The sequence below is a fragment of the Lemur catta genome, chromosome 19 (genome assembly GCF_020740605.2).
Source record: "Lemur catta isolate mLemCat1 chromosome 19, mLemCat1.pri, whole genome shotgun sequence".
NCBI lineage: Eukaryota > Metazoa > Chordata > Mammalia > Primates > Lemuridae > Lemur > Lemur catta.
The window spans coordinates 27,789,986-27,807,394 of record NC_059146.1 but is presented as its reverse complement, the minus strand read 5'-3'; the positions used below and the strand labels follow the sequence as shown (position 1 = coordinate 27,807,394).

The window sequence follows — 17,409 nt, the reverse complement described above, 5'->3', positions numbered from 1 at the left end:
ACAGCTTGAAGCCCTTCTGAATGGCATTTGAGATCCTCCATACCATCTCTCTAGCCCTGAACTATGGTTCTGCATGTGTATCTTTTGCACTGGATTGGAAACTCACAGAATACAATGACCATTGATGACAACGATGATGATAGTATTCACAAACGCTGGAGGCTGCCCACATTCTAGGAAACTGTGCCAAGTTTTTTTTTTAACCTTTATTATCTTTAATAAGACCATTTCTGATTCATTGCTATACTTGCTTTATTTGTCCCACATAGCTCTTACCTCAGAAAGGTTTGTTGAATGAGTGAAAGATTAACAAGTTGGACAGTGGAGAGAGAGTGAGGGTTGTAGTGGGGAGAAGTATGTGTAGAATCTGGGTTGGGTTTGGAGTGAACAGGGTAAAGTGGGTCATCTGGATTGAGTGTGAATCCATTTGAAAGAAACGATTTTGATCTATTACATTTAAATATATTTATTGACTTTGGTTTGTTACTTTCCTGATTATATTTAAGGTTAAGTGAGACCAGCTAGGAAGCTAGGGTTTCCTGGATTCTTTTAGATAATTAAGCTTAAGCCTAGGTAAGGGGGGGGGCATAAGAGAAAACTGACAAGAGAGGAAGGCACTAGAGGGAGCAATAATCAAAGTGATCTTCAGAAAAATGCTTTTTGAGAGCACTGGAATGATTTAGGGGGTGGGTACAGGGAGTGGGAGGATGAAGTGGGAGAATAAGAGTATCCTCTAGGTGTGCTCACTGCCTGAGAATGTGTAATTGGGAGCGTGCGCTCTCAGAGCTCCTATAAAGGCAGAGCAAAGCTTGCTAGCTGACATCGTTTGAGAAATTGTTGGCAGGCTCTGAAGTGCTTGTTTGGCTTCCTGTGGTGCCTTCGTTGTCCTAGGGTACAAATAAAGGGGAGAGGTTAGTGTTAAAAACATTTTTAAAATTTAATTTTTATGAGAGCTTTTAAAATTATAAAAATATGACTCGTCCGATGGATAAAATTAAAAAGTCCAGTAAAAAGTAAAAGGGCTTCTCCCATCCCAACATCTATAACCCACTTCCCAGAGCTAACCACTGTTAATAGTTAGCCACATATTCTTCCCTAACTTTTGGTATATATAAAATGTAATGGTTTACTTTAAAAAATAAAAATGAGATTATACTATATGTATTGCTTTGCTCTTTAACAAATCTTTTATTACTGGAAAGTATTACATATCTACAAAAGTTCATAAAAACTTACACGTGCAGTCCGATAAATAGTTATTTAGCAGATAGTCATGAAACTAGTACCTAGGCTTAGAAATAGAATATTGCCAGTAGCACCCCTCCTTTTCTGATGACTACCTCCCCTCTTGCCCTCACGGAAGTAATCTTGACTTTCTTTTATTGTAATCATTTACTTCTTTTTTAAATTGTTTTACCACATATGTATAGATTCCTAAATAATTTAGTTTTACCCATTTTTGAGTTTTTTGTATTACTATATGCTATGGTCTGAATGTTTATATTTCTCCAAAATTCATATGTTGAAATCCTAACCCCCAAGGTGATAGTATTAAGAGGTAAGGCCTTTGGGAGGTGATTAAGTCATGAGGGTGGAGTCCTCATGAACAGGATCAGTCCCCTTATAAAAGAGGCTGAGGGAGCTACCCTCACTTCTACTCTGTGAGGGTAGAGTGAGAAGACTGCTATCTATGAGGAAGTGGGCCCTCACCAGAGACTGAATATACTGGCACCTTGATCTTGGATGTCCCAACCTCAAGAACCATAAACATAAATTTCTGTTGTTTAAAACCAGCCCATCGGCTGGGCGTGGTGGCTCACACCTGTAATCCTAGCACTCTGGGAGGCCAAGGCTGGTGGATTGTTTGAGTTCAGGAATTTGAGACCAGCCTGAGCAAAATCGAGACCCCATCTCTACTAAAAATAGAAAGAAATTATATGGGCAACTAAAAATATATATAGAAAAAATTAGCCAGGCATGGTGGCGCATGCCTGTAGTCCCAGCTACTCAGGAGGCTGAGACAGGAGGATTGCTTGAGCCCAGGAGTTTGAGGTTGCTCTGAGCTAGGCTGACGCCATGGCACTCTAGCCCGGGCAACAAAGTGAGACTTTGCTAAAAAAAAATAAAAAAATAAAAATAAAAAAAAAATAAATAAAACCAGCCCATCTATGATATTTTGTTTTAACACTGCAAACAGACTAAGATAGTATATGAAATCATACTGTAGCTATTCTCTCATGTCTTGTCTTTTTTTTACTGAGCATTATGTTTGTAAAATTCACTTATTTTGTTACATGTTTGTTCATTCTCATTGATATATAATATTCTAATATACCACAATTTATTTATTCATTCTTCTGTTGGTGGATATTTGGTCATTTTTCAATTTGGGGCAGTTATGAGCAATGCTGCTATGAAATTCTTGTACACGTTTCCTTGGTATACATAAGCATGCATGCATTCCTTTTGAGTATATGCCTAAGAGTGGTAGTAATAGAGTACATATAACTTAAACTTTAGTATACAGCTGCCAATATTTTTTCAAAGTGATTTACTAATTTATACTCCCATTAGCAGTATATGAGAGTTTCTTTGCTCTACTCTGCCAGTACTTGGTCTTGTCAGACTTTAAAATTTTTGCCAATCTGATGATTGTATAGCAATATCTTTCTTTCGTTTTAATTCACATTTTCCCAATAATAATAAGGTTGAGTGCCCCTTCATATGTTCAGTAGCTATTTGGGTTTCCTCATCTCTGCAGTGGCTATTCAAGTCTTTAGCCTATTAGTCTATTGTATTTCCTGCCTTTCTCTCACTGATCTGTAGGAATTCTTTTTTTAATTTTTTTGAGACAGAGTCTCACTCTGTCACCCTGGCTAGAGTGCAGTGGCATAATTATAGCTTACTGCAACCTCAAATTCTTGGGCTCAAGTGATTCTCCTGCCTCACTCAGCCTCCCGAGTAGCTGGGACTACAGGCTGGGACCACCATGCCCAGCTAATTTTTTCTATTTTTAGTAGAGACAAGGTCTTGCTCTTGCTCAGTTTCGAACTCCTGAGCTCAAGCGATCCTCCTGCCTCAGCCTCCCAGAGTGCTAGGACTACAGGCGTGAGCCACTGTGCCCGGCCTATAGGATTTCTTTATATATTCTGAATACTAATCCTTCGTAGGTTTATATATGTTGCAGGTATCATCTCTTACTCTGTAGCTTGCCATTTCATTCTTTTGATAATCAAAATTTATTAATTTCAATGAAGCCAGATTTATTTAATCTTTTACTTTATCATCTGTACATGGTTTGTACATTTTTATCTTGTTTAAGAAACTTTTCTTTCTTTTTTTTTTTTTTTTGAGACATAGTCTCACTCTGTTGCCCGGGCTAGAGTGCCATGGTGTCAGCCTAGCTCATAGCAACCTCAAACTCCTGGGCTCAAGAGATCCTCCTGCCTAAGCCTCCCAAGTAGCTGGGACTACAGACATGCGCCACCATGCCCGGCTAATTTTTTCTATATATATTTTTAGTTGTTCATATAATTTCTTTCTATTTTTAGTAGAGATGGGGTCTCGCTCTTGCTCAGACTGGTCTCGAACTCCTGAGCTCAAACGATCCACCCGCCTCAGCCTCCCAGAGTGCTCAGATTATAGGCATGAGCCACCGTGCCCGGCCTAAGAAACGTTTCTTACCTCAAGGTCATGAATATATTCTCCAATATTCCCTTATAAATTTGTCTTTCAAATTTAGATCTGTAATCCACCTGAAATTTATTTTCATGAAGAATGTGAAGCAGGCATCTTTATGCCTTTTTTTCACTCGTATATTGTGGATATTTTTACAGTCAACACACAATGATTTACCTCATTACTTTTGATAACTGCTATTTGTCCAATTTACCTTTGATGAACATTTTCCCTGTTTATTTGTCAATACAAATAATGCTATAATTAATATTCTTGTACGTATATCTCTGAGAATTCATGTTAGTATTCTATAGTTGAGTTTTATAAATTGAGATTACTAGGTCAAAAGTACACTTATTTAAAATTTTGATAAGTACTGCCAAATTCATTTTACTTCCATTAACAGTGTATAATGATCCTGAGTTATCCCGTTTTTTATAATATCATAATATCAATCAGTTCAACATTTGCCAATTTATTTTTTATATAGCATTTAAAAACTGCTAGACTAGGGAGGAGTCAAATTCTGTTTGACACACTAGTGTCATGTTCAGAGATCAATGACTAGGTCCGCAACAGTCCATCTCCCTCTATTTTGATAAGCAGTGAGTTTCTAAAATCTAAAAATTTGGTTAAACCTTTCTGGTATCAGGAGAATTGTATAATGCTTTTCTTGCTCTTCCTGTTTCCCCGCAAGTTGACACTGAGTAGAAAGGACTGAGATGTGTCCTTAATCGGGCTTTTCATTTCACCTCTCTTGTCTATTCTAACACCTGCTTCATCCTCAGTGATTCCCCAGAGTGACTCTGGTATAAGGAAGGTTATGCTCTTGAAACTTACTAGTTTTCTTCACCTTGCCCTTGAAACGATCACAGGGACACTGCTTCTTTGGCAGCCCAGGCACTGGCATGAGTTTTCTTTTAGGGGCTCTTAGGAACCAGTCTGAAATAACAGAATTGCTACTTAGGAGGGTTAATACGTTTGAGAGTAGGGAGTAGGATGGGGCTTTACTTGCCATCTTCCATGCCTTCCACTTCCACTTTCATACTGCAGTGGGGTGGGAAAAGGGGTCGGCACGGAACAGCGGAGACATCTAGCTATTTGAACACCAGGATTGTTTTTCCTGACCTGTGTGGGCAGGGATTTGGTGGCATGTTTGGAGGGGGCATCAGAATATCACTGGGGAGACCAAAGAATGAGAAGTAAGACCTAGGTATCTGCCTTTTAGTGGCTGCTTTACCTTGGGCAAGCCATTTTGCCTCTCTGCTTTCAGTCTTTCCTGTGAGTAAAATAGGGCTGAGAATAGGATCCAGGAAGCTTTTGGAAGGCCAGGAAAACGTAAAAAGTCTTTTGGAAGGCAGCCCTGGGTTCTTTGGGAAAAGGGTAAGGGGGAGGTGGCAGCCTGAGATTTGGCTAGCTCTCCCCCAGACCTTGGAGGAGTCTAGTTCTTGCCTGAGACTCACGAAGAAAGCAGGCACTGGTGCTGCATGTGGTGGGCTAGTGGAGAGGGGGATGGGTGAGGCTGTCTGAGCTGTGGAGAGGGAAATGGATGAAGTCAGCTGAGACAACATTTGCACTGGTCTCAGAGGTGCCCAAGGGAGAGAGCTGGGGTCATAGCGGTGCCACTGCTGTTGTTGATGCTAAGTTACTGACCTTTGCACTCACATTCTTGGCCGCCTTCCTGGAGCCACCTCCTAGAAGCCTGGCCTTGGTCCCAGTGGCCTCTGGCAACCCCTGTTGGAAGGAAACAGGTCACTTCCAGGGACTGGAAGGTGCCAACAGAAATGGTCCCCCCCAGCATTGTGCTGCCTAGGTCAGCAAAGCTCCATTTCTCCTCCTTTTTAACTTCTGGGATCTAATTTACTTTAAGAGAGGAGTATTTTAAGGGATAAGGAATTGAGGTTTAAAATCTGGCCTTGAGAAAGCTTAGCTGAAGGTAAGGGGAGAAAGAATGGCTCTAGATGGAAGAGAAGACAAAAGGTGGGGGTTTATCAAGATCTCAACCCTCCCCGCATACTCTACATTAAAATCCTCGTGACTTAAGGAGTGAGAGCAAGGAGCGGATTATTCTATGAACCAAGATTTTCACTTGACCTCCAAGTTGCTGTATTTGAATCCACAATCCCAGTTCAAGTATAAGAGGTTGGTATTTCCCTTTGTTCCTCTAGAACAAGAACATTCTTCTTTTAGCCTCTTTCCAAACCTGTTTTATTTTCTGATTGTATCTTATCTCCATTTCTTTTGATACTTAAAATATTTTTATGACAACTAAGGATAATGGTTTATAGACCTGAGATTCCTAAGTTCTGCAGTCCCTAAGCCCCGGCCCATGGATAAGTACCAGTCCGTGGCCTGTTAGGAACCAGGCCGTACAGCAGGAGGTGAGTGGTGGGCGAGTGAGCAAAGCTTCATCTGTATTTATAGTTGCTCCCCATGGCTTGCATCACTGCATAAGCTCCGCCTCCTATCAGATGAGTGGCAGCATTAGATTCTCATAGGAGCTCAAATCCTGCTGTAAACTGCTCACTCTAGGGATCTAGAGATCACACTCCTTATGAGAATCTAGTGCCTGATGATCTGAGGTGGAGTTGAGGTGGTGATGTAGTTCTGAGGAGCAGCTGCAAATACAGATTGTCGTTAGCAGAGAGATTTGACTGCACAATAAATGTAATGTGCTTGAATCATCCCAAAACCATCCCTCCCGCCCCGGTCTGTGGAAAAATTGTCTTCCACGAAACTGGTCCCTGATACCAAAAAGGTTAGAGAACTGCTGCTCAAGTTAGAACTGGGCCCAGATGACACCTCCTCTCTTCAGTAGTTTCTGATATTTCTTGTCAGAATTATGCCTTCACATGCTTCCCATTGTATCTGAATGCAGTTTTATTATTGCACAGTTTATTGTTTGAAATATATTATAGACTGAATTGTGTCCCCTAAAATTCACATGTTGAAACCCTAACCCCCAGTACCTCAGAACGTCTATATTTGGAGACAGGGCCTTTAAAGAGCTGATTAAGTTGAAATGAGGCCATTATATGTGCCCTAATGCAGTCTGACTGGTGTCCATTTAAGAAGAGGACATTGGACACATAAAAAGACCCCAGGAATGTGTGTGCACAGAACAACAACCATGTGAGGACACAGCAAGAAGGCAGCTATTTTGGACTAAATGTGCCCCCCCATCCGTATGTTGAAATCCTAACCCCTAATATGATAGTATTAGGAGGTGGGGCCTTTGGGAGATAATTAGGTCATGAAAGTGGAATCCTCATGAATGGGATCAGTGCTTTTATAAAAGGGACCCTAGAGAGCTCTCTTTCTACCATATGAAGATACAAGGAGAAGTCACCTGTCTGCAACCTGGAAGACAACGTTTGCCAGAACCCAGCCATTCTGGCACCCTGATTTTGGATATCCAGCCTGCAGAACTGTGAGAAATAAATTTCTGTTCTTTATAAGCTATCCAGTCTATGTTACTTAATTATAGCCACCCAAACTAAGACAACAGCCATTTGAAAGCCAAGGAAAGAGGTCTCAGAAGAAACCAAATCTGCTGACATCTTGATCATGGATTTCCAGACTCCAAAACTGTGAGAAATAAATTTCTGTTGTTTATGCTACCCGGTCTGTGGTGTTTTGTTATGCTAGACCTAGCAAATCTTTCTCCCTCACTAGACTCTGAACCAGTAGTTCGGTGGTCATTCAGCTACATGGTTCCTGGCACATGATAGGTATTTAGTAAATGTTTGTTCAATAAGTGGATGGACAAGTTGTTTGGAGAGGGCCCTTAGAGATCATCTGATTCAATTCAGGTTTCTTATTTCCCAGACTTGTGCCCTTTCTGCCACACAGATTGAGGGTATTGCATCATTTCCCCAAGTGCTAGTTTTCAAATGTCCTCATGTGCTATCAAAGTAATTTAAATAGGAGTAGCCCCTACCATCTAAACTTTTCTAACATTTTTACTCTTGCCTGACCTCTGTTCCTAGTTCCAGTGAAAAACCACACACTATTAGAGCCAGAAGGAATTTTGGAGATTATTTAGTTGACTCTCTCAATTGAGAAGTTTTTTTTTTTCACTCTAAATGTAATATATTAATAATATAACAGTATTGGAGAATCTTTTTTTTTTTTTTTTTTTTTTGAGACAAGATCTTGCTTTGTAGCCTGGGCTAGAGTGCAGTGGCATCATCATAGCTCACTGTAACCTCAAACTCCTGGGCTCAAGCGATCCTCCTGCCTCAGCCTCCTGAGTGACTGGGACTAATTTATTTTAGTCTTTGTAGAGACAGGGTCTTACTCTGTTGCCCAGGCTGGTCTCGAACTCCTGGCCTCAAAGGATCCTCCTGCCTTGGCATCCCAAAGTGCTAGGATTACAGGCATGAGCCACAGTGCCTGGCCTGTATTAGAGAAAATTTTGAAAATACAGAGAAATCATTATTCTTACCAACTGTTGGTATTTTGGTGTATTTCTTACCTGCATGTCGTTTTCTTTATATGGTGATAACCACAGTATGTGAACAGATTTCTACCCTTTTTCCCCACCTTATAAGAATGTTGTTATGCTATCTTTATAATGTTTTTAATGACTGCATAATATTCTCAACAATTATATGTGTTCCAAATTATTTAACTATTCTTCCATTGCTGAATATTTAGAATGTTTTATTTTTAGATATAACTATTTTTCAAGTTTTGGATTATTTTCTTGGGAGAAAGTTCCCAAAGTGGAATTACTGTGTCAAAAGTTAAGAACAACACACAGTGGGTTGAACTTCCTCCACCACTGCTGCTGCAGATGGGCCAAAGTGGGAGCTGAGAATCTGCATGCTTTTGTGCACCTGAAGGGCGGAGACTGCTGTCACTGCCAAGAAAGGGAAGTGTGAGCAGCTTGTGTGCCCCACAGCTGACTGCCTAATCTTGTCAGGATGGTCCCACCCCTCCTGTCACAGGCTTATAGTGCCCTTTTCCTGCCTGAGGATTCTTCTGTAGCAGATCACCCCATCCCTCACTGTCACAGCCAGCACATGAACTTAGGGAGGCTTGAGGGCAAGTTTGCCAGCCCTATCTCAGTCTGGTGCCCCTCGAACTCAAGCACACCATCCAGGGGCCAGAGAACAGGGGATTACCTAACCTAGTCCACTACCACTGTCATTTAAACACTCTTCCAGAGGTCTGAGGTCCAATCGACCTAAATTGCCAGCAACACCACAGTGGATATCTACCAGCAGGAGCTGAAAGGCAGTGTACCTCTCCCTCTCTAACGGAGCAGCAGAGTTCCCAGCAGAGGAGAACAGGTGAACTCCAAAGCTATCTGTTTTGAGCTGAGAAAAGAGGTTCCAAATGAGAAGGAACCAGTGTAAGAACTCTGCCAGCATGAAAAAACAGGCTGTTTTGACATCCTCAAAAGGATCATACTAGCTCTCCCACAATCAACTGCAACCAAAAGGAAATTTTTGAAATGTCAGATATGGAATTCAAAATATGGATCATAAGTAAGTCCAATGGGATTGATGAGAAAGTTGAAAATTGACACAAAGAAACAAAAAAATAATTCAGGATATGAATGAAAAATTCACTAGAGATAATTTAAGAAAAAACATAACAGAACTTCTGGAAATAAAAGAGTCATTTAGGGTACTTTAAAAATGCAGTAGAAAGTTTTAACAACCGACTAGACCAAGCAGAAGAAAGAATTTCAGAGCTTGAAGACAAGGCTTTTGAATTAACCCAGTCAGTCAAAAATGAAGAAAAAAGAATCAAGAAGAATGAACAAAGTCTCAGAGAAATACGGGATTATGTAAAGCACACAAATATAAGAATCATAGGTATCCCTGAGGGAGAAGAGGAAAAAGCAAAAAGCATGGAAAACCTGAGGGGAACAATGGAGAAATGGAAAACTTCCCTGGTATTGCTAGAGATTTATTTATTTATTTTAGAGACAGGGTCTTGCTCCATTGTCCAGGCTGGAGTGCAGTGGTACAATCACAACTCACTGTAACTTCCAACTCTTGGGCCCAAGTAATCCTCCTGCCTTAGCCTCCCCAGTAGCTAGGACTATAGGCATGTGCCACCATGCCTGGCTAATTTTTAAATTTTTTGTAGAGATGGGATCTTCCTGTGTTGCTGGTTTCAAACTCCTGGCTTCAAGTTATCCTCCTACCTCAGCCTCCTAAAGTCCCGGGATTATAGTTGTGAGCCACCATGCCCAGCCTGAGATTTAGACATCCAGATATAAGAAGGTCATTGAACACCTGGAAGATTCATGGCAAATAGGACATGCCCAAGGCACATAGTCATCGGCCTGGCCAACGTCACAGTGAAGGAGAAAATGCTACAAACTGTGAGATGAAAGCGTCAAGTAATTTACAAAGGAAAACCCATCAGACTAATGGTAGGTTTCTCAGCAGAAACATTGCCAGCTAGAGGAATTGGGGTCCCTGTTTTAGTCTTCTTAAATGGAATAAGTGCCAGCCAAGAATTTTGTATCCTGCAAAACTAAGTTTCATGAATGAAGGAGAAATAGTTTTTCCCAGACAAGCAAACACTAAGGGAATTTTTCACCACTAGACCTGCCTTCTAAGAAATAGTTAAAAGTGCTCTGTACATGGACCAGAACAATTTATACCCACCTGTGTAAAAGTTAATAACAGTTTTATGTTTGTTGATATCCTTATCAAATTGCTTTCAGGCCGGGTGCAGTGGCTCACGCTTGTAATCCTAGCATTCTGGGAGGCCAAGGCGGGTGGATCGTTTGAGCTCAGGAGTTTGAGACCAACCTGAGCAAGAGTGAGACCCCGTCTCTACTAAAAATAGAAGGAAATTATATGGACAACTAAAAATATATATAGAAAAAATTAGCTGGGCATGGTGGCACATGCCTGTAGTCCCAGCTATTCAGGAGGCTGAGGCAGTAGGATTGCTTGAACCCAGGAGTTTGAGGTTGCTGTGAGCTAGGCTGATGCCACGGTACTCTATCCTGGGCAAGAGAGTGAGAGTCTGTCTCAAATAAATAAATAAATAAATAATAAATTAAAAAAAAACAAATTGCTTTCAAAAGGGCTGTACTAGTTAATTAAATCTCTCTCTGTCTTTTTTTATAGATGAAGAAACAGGCCCAGACAGAGCAAATGAAATGCCCACATTCATAAAGGTAATGGTAACACATCTAGGGCTAAAACCCAGGTCCAAGATTTTTTTTTTAGAGATAGGTTTCACTATGTTGCCTAGGCTACAGGCATAATGCCTCAAACTCCTGGCCTCAAGTGATCCTCCTGCCTCATCCTCCTGAATAGCTGGGTCTCCAGGCATGCCCCATTGCACCTAGCTAAAGATCCAAGATTCTTAGTCTGTTGTTCTTTTTGCAGCCCTACGTGACCCTAATTTCATAGGTGTAACTGAAAATAAAGCTGTACGGTAGGTACTATAGTATTATGTCTCCCAAACCTGAGACATTTATAGACCACCTTTATGATTTTTTCCTACAGCTTATACCACCTCTACTATTATGTACTTCATACTTTTCTTCTAAATAAATTTATTTTGCAAAACAGACTCATCCTATGCAATATTATCCATGAAATTACAGGTTTGATGTATGCTTAAATTTTTTCTAACATGCAGTAATATGAATATATAACTATTAAAAGTAAAATAAAAAAGCTTATTTATGTTCCATCTAAAATCAGTTTTGGGAAACACTGATCCAGTGGAATAAACATGGACTTTGGCTGGGCACGGTGGCTCACACCTGTAATCCTAGCACTCTGGGAGGCCGAGGTGGGACCATTGCTTGAGCTCAGGAGTTTGAGACCAGCCTGAGCAAGAGTGAGACCCGGTCTCTACTAAAAATAGAAAAATTAGCTGAGTGCCTGTAGTCCCAGCTACTCAGGAGGCTGAGGCAGGAGGATCGCTTGAGCCCAGAAGTTTGAGGTTGCTGTGAGATAGGCTGACTCCACGACATCTACTCAGGGCAACGAAGTGAGACTCTGTCTCAAACAAACAAACAAAAAATAAAAACAACAATAACAACAAAAACCATGGACTTTGTACCCAGATAGGCCTGGAGTCAACTACTGGCTCTTAACTATGTAGTCTTGGACAAGTCACTTAGCTTCTTTGATCCTTGCTTGATTCCTTGATTTTTCAAATGAGAATAGTAATATCCACCTTGTTAGGGATAAATGAGACGCTGTGGGTGCCCAGTTCCCAGGCGGGTGTTCAGTATATGGTGGTTGTTATTCTGGTTATCACTGTGGACCTCTAGCTATTTTCGGAAGAGAGTATCTATGCTGGAATGCTAGGCTTGTGTCTTTCCGCTGACGTGTATGTGTAAAGAAGTTACTGTACTTCCACTTGTTAATACTTGTGGTGCATCTGTCAATATTTTCATTTCCCAGTTCCACTACCTATTTGCTTTGTGATTTTGGATAAATGGCTTAACTTTTCTGGGCCTCATTTACCTAATTTGTAAAATGTGGCTAATAATAGTACAGTAGTCCCCCTTTATTTGTGAGGAATGTGTTCTAAGAACCCCAGTGGATGCCTGAAACCTTGGATAGTGCTGAATCCTATATATGTGTTTTTTCTATACATATATACCTATGATAAAGTTTAATTTATAAAATAGGCATAGTAAGGGATTAACAACAGTAACTAATAATCAAATAGAAAAATCATAACAATATACTGTAATAAAAGTTATGTGAATGTGGTGTCCTTCTCTCTCTGTATCAAAATATTTTTATATTTTTGGACCGAGATTAGTGGGTAACTGAAACTGCGAATAATGGGGGAGAACTACTTACTACACGTTAGTATGCGTGTATGTTACTTCCCTGCTCCGTCCACTAGAGGGCCGAGAAGCTCTAGCACCTACCATCAACGAGCATATCTAGTGCCCACGGTTTGTCAGTATCTTATCACTCTCCCATGAAAGGAACCAGGGCTCCCTGGAGAAATGGCTGATTCCAGGGCTGGGGCAGGAAAGCACAAGGTGAGCCTGGAGCGTCTTGTGGTGCTGGGAAGTAAGGAACTGCTCGAAAAATGATGGAGACATTTTATTCTTTCTGTGGCCCTATGTGAACTACACAAGACAACCAGGAGCTCCCAATGGCCAATTTTGGTACAATACAAGCAACATAATAAATAATGATGGTAATGGATTCTAACTCATAAATGTCCATGAGTCCATACTGATATAAATAAATAATGGAATAAATAAATAAGAGAGAAGAAATAGCTCTTTCTTGTAGTAGAATTCCAATTAATAAATGTGGAAGGAATGATGGAAATAGAAAATCATTATTTGGCTAACACCACAGTAATAATTTTTTGTAGACCATAATCATCAGTGGATTCTAAAAATTAGTGGTTAAAAGTATGATGAGAAGGAACAGGCTATTTGCATAGTCCCAGAGTATGTCTCTATAAGGTACTTATTAATGACAATGGGACAAAGAGTAACTTTACAGAAGAGAAACCTGGCAGACACCACCTTAACCAAGTGCTTACAGTTAACATCACCAGTAATGAGAGAGATCAACATCCTAGGCCTGTCAATGTGACGTACTGAGGACATGTCACTTCTATGGTATTCTTCCCCAAAATATATAACCTGAACTTAATTATGAGGAAACATCAGAAAAACCTAAATTGAGGGGCCTCTTACAAAAGAGCTCACCAGAGCTCTTCAAAAGTCTCAAGGCCATGAAAGACAAAGAAAGACTGAGAAACTACCCTAGATTGCAGGAGACCTAGGAGATGTGACATTTTTTTTTCTTTTACCCAGTAGAGATCGTTCCATTGCGTAGACATGACAGTTTTATTCAGTGTGGGATCCTAGAATGGCCTCTGGACCAGAAAAAGTACATTAGTGGATGATTAGCAAAATTTGAATATTTGTAGATTAGTTAATATTATCGTATCAATGCTAATTTCCTGGTTTTGATAATCATATTATGGCTATATAAGATGTTATTTATTTATTTATTATTCTGAGACAGGGTCTCACTCTGCTGTCCAGGCTGGAGTACAATGGCTTGATCACAGCTCACGGCAACCTCCAACTCCTGTCCTCAGGCAATCCTCCTGGCTTGGCCTCCTGAGTGGCTAGGACTACATGGGTGCACCACCACACCTGGCTAATTTAAATTTTTTGTAGAGACAGGGTCTTGCTGTGTTGCTCAGGCTGGTTTTGAACTGCTGGCCTTAAGTGATCCTCCTACCTCAACCTCCCTAAGTGCTAGGATTATAGGCATGAACCACCATGCCTGGCCTGTACTGAACCCAAGTAACCCATCCAGTTACTTGGAAAAAACTGGATGAAGGATATACTGGAACTCTGAATATTTTTACAATATTTTTGAAAGTCTGAAAAATAAAGAATTAAAAAATTTTTAAAAATGCCTTAGATTTCTGTGAGGACAAAAATGAGGCAATATGTGTAAAGTGCTTAGAACAATGCCTGAGACATAGGAGTTCTTAGCACTTCACCTATTGTTATAAGTAATTTTACAGTTAATAAGTAGTTATTATTATAAGTAATTTATTTCCTAATATCCTCATATATTCTCACCTATTTCTTTTTTTTCCCTATCCCCTGTGCAAAGAATGTAGTTATTTTAAGAAAGAAAATAAGATTAGGTTCTATGTTGAGAATTATTTTGGGGTCTAGGGTGTGTCGTTTCCTCTAGCCACTAATTAGCTCAGACTTAGGCCCACATTGTAAAACTTTGCCAGGCTGGGGAACGAGACTTGAGCCCAGCCACCACCCATCTGATGAGGTTTGTGATCACGCTGCCTGGCCACACAGTGAGCTTTCCCCAGTTTCGTGGCCTGTCCTTTAGGAGCTACTTTAGAAATTCCATTCAGTCCATTTACTGAACTCTTTCTAGGTCACACTATAGATCATTTAATCTTCACAACAAGTCTGTGTGAGAAGCAGTATCTTATTCATTTAAGATGATAAAACTGAGGCTCAAAAAGTGAAGTGACTCGTCCAGGGTTGCAAGGCGAATGGCAGAGCCAGAATTTGGATCTAGGTCCCCCTAACTTCGAGGCTGAGTCTAAGTGTCCAGGTGTTTCTACATGTGTAGTCAGGTTAGAGAACTATTGGTATAGGGCAGTGGATGTCAGCTGGGGATGGCTCCCTGCCAGGGGACATTCAGCAATGTCTGGAGATATTTTTGGCTTTCGTAACAGGGTGGGGATGGGGAAGGGAAAGGGTGCTATTGGCATCTAGTGGATAGAGGCCACGTGGATGCTGCTAAACACCTCACAGTGCACAGAACAGCTCCCACAGTGAAGAATGTCAGCCCCAAATGTCAATAGAGCTGTTATCAAGCCCTGATGTAGAGTCTCAAAAGGGCAACATTTTGCACTTAGAAATCTGAGGATGTTTTCATTCACTTAGTTAATATTTGCTGAGTACTGTGCTCGATAGTGTGAGGGTTATGGAAACACTATACCAGTTTGTACCACCAAGGAGGTTGCAGTCTGGAAGGGCAGGGCTGGAGGTAGGAGGAACCTCCAGGAACGCCTCCAGTATAAGGCAGAAGAGAGTCAGGGTTGGGGGGCTAAACCTGGTGGGGGGTGGTGATTGAGTCTGGTTGTGGGAGGGATTGAGGGAAGCTGGGGGAGGAGGTGGCTTTTGAGCTGGGTGGATAGGCAAAGTTGACCTGTTCAGGGAAGAGCAAATGGTCTAGTTTGAATGCAGCATGGAGTATTTGTTAGTGAGTGGACAGGGAAGTGCTGGAGAGGCAGTCGGTGGTGAGAGCTTTGAATCCAGGCTGAGGACTCCAGCCTCAGTGTCTGTCCTAGTGATAGAAAAGCCTTCCGTTCCAGAGTGGTGGGCCAGGCCCTGGGGCCATGGGGCTCAGCAGCTTCCAGAGAACTTTCTCTGCAAAGGAAGGGAAGTTTGGAACTGAAGTGGAGTAGAGTGAACTCCTGATTTTAGGACCAAGTTGATGCTGAGTGTGTAACAAAGCTGTTTCACCTCAAAGTAGCCCTGGGGGAGATAGTGCTCCCAAGTAGAAATATACGTGAGATGAACTCTCTTCTGCGTGGTTGTTCTGCAAAGGGCTGGGCTACTTTGGCTGTAGTGAAAACTGGAGCAGATTTGGACCCTTAACCAAAGATCTGGTTCCCAAAAGGTGAGCTCTTCCAACAGGGCTTGGTATGGCTAAGGCTGCAAACATGGACACTACCTGGCGATAGGATTATTCTGGTTTATTATGTTACCATTAAATACCACTAGAAAGTGTTGGTGGCATGTCTGGTGTGCTGTAAAGAACATCAGCAAGGACTTCCTTGTCTTCTATAAATGTACAGTTGCCTTCAACACCTTCCCACCGCCACCTCCAAATTTGGTCCTGGGGAATACATCCCTCTTCCACAAAGGGGTTGGGGCAGAAGGCAAGGAAGCAAACCCGTGTTGATCTAGTATTTACCTATATATACATATTTCACCGGCTACAGATGCAGACACTTCATTTAACCCTCACATCACCATTTGGGTGCAAATACAGTTTCCTCCTTTTGGTAAATGGCACTGAGAAAGACTCACTCATCCCAAATCCCTGTAGCTACATTTTAATGCAAGTGTGGCCCGTTTTGGCACATTTATCCTCCCTTTCCCCCTCCATAGACAATTAATCTTATTTACCTGGATTTGGGCTGCTAGAGTCCCTCGACATCAGCATTAGTGGCAGCAACAGAAGGAGGAAAGAGCCTAGAACTTTCATTGCGACTGTCAGTGCTGTGCTGAGTGGCTTGAAGAGCGGATGAAGGTTCCCAGTTAGAAGGTCCTGATCTCTCAGGATTGTTCAGGGCAGGTACTCACTCAGCCTGGTAGTCGGTCTGCACGTTAGTCCCAGGCCAGTATTCCCACGAAAGGGCAAGAACAGGTGAGGTGACGCTGGCTTTGCTGTTAGGTAACAGATTGGATCATGTGCTTTACGGGAATCTGGTAGGTAAAACTGGTCAAACAAAAGAAGTGTAGCACTCTTAAGAACATAAGAAGGTGACTGATAACTTGGCAGCAGTGCTTGTTCCCTCCTGTACTCCTGCCCGCCTCCCCACCCCGGTGCGTTATTTCTTCCTCATGTCTTTTTTTCTCGTTTGGATTTCCTTATACCTTGCAGTGATTCTCTCTAGCTGAATATCTGTCAGGAAAGTGGGTGTTAAGTGCTGGAAAAAGAGAGAATGACATGGTCTGTGTCCCCTCTGTCCTCCCGCTCCCATCCTTGGCACAATATCGGTCACATTAGTGTTGTTGCCTGGGAAGTTGCCCTGTCCTTGCTCTGTTCACATTTCTCTCCAATTCTGTAGCCACACGAGGTGGAAGCAGAGCAGGATCCAGGAGAAGAGGCAGCTCCCCCTTGCCCAAGACACTGGCCCTAGAGCAGTGGGTTCAGTCAGGCCTCCTCCTCCATCTGTCGGGGAGGTGCCCTCGGCTTGGCTGTTGCAGCCTAAAGGAGAGGGAAGTGGGTTGTGGAAGATCCCCCAGAGCTTCAGGTCCAAGAGGGTTTGAGAAACAGGAGCCACAGGAGGGCAGGAGCCCGAAAGTGTGTCTGCCCAGCTGCTGGGGCTCCTGGCTCCAGACCTTGTTTGGAAACGGCCCCAGGCAAAAGAAGAAAGGTAATGTTAATAATACTTACAGTAAACGTTAAGGGTTATGGGAGACAATAGGAAATGTGCTCAGAGAAAGAGGAGAGGCTGGGCTTGAATGCT

At 41.8% G+C, this 17,409-nt stretch overlaps 1 protein-coding gene across 2 annotated transcripts; it reads right to left on the bottom strand.

Moving 5' to 3' along the window:
• Positions 1–234: 234 nt before the first annotated feature.
• On the bottom strand, positions 235–16,664 carry CXCL17 (C-X-C motif chemokine ligand 17). Of its 2 annotated transcripts, none has more exons than XM_045531564.1 (4): positions 16,343–16,664; positions 5,344–5,412; positions 4,519–4,620; positions 235–887 (listed from the first exon to the last, which is right to left on the bottom strand). In XM_045531564.1, the coding sequence occupies exons 1-4, from the start codon at positions 16,419–16,421 to the stop codon at positions 790–792; spliced, it is 348 nt and encodes a 115-aa protein (XP_045387520.1). In that variant the 5' UTR covers positions 16,422–16,664; the 3' UTR covers positions 235–789. The 2 variants fall into 2 exon arrangements, with proteins under 2 accessions (XP_045387520.1, XP_045387519.1); XM_045531563.1 differs by having other exon boundaries at positions 5,332–5,412; positions 16,343–16,661.
• Positions 16,665–17,409: the final 745 nt, after the last annotated feature.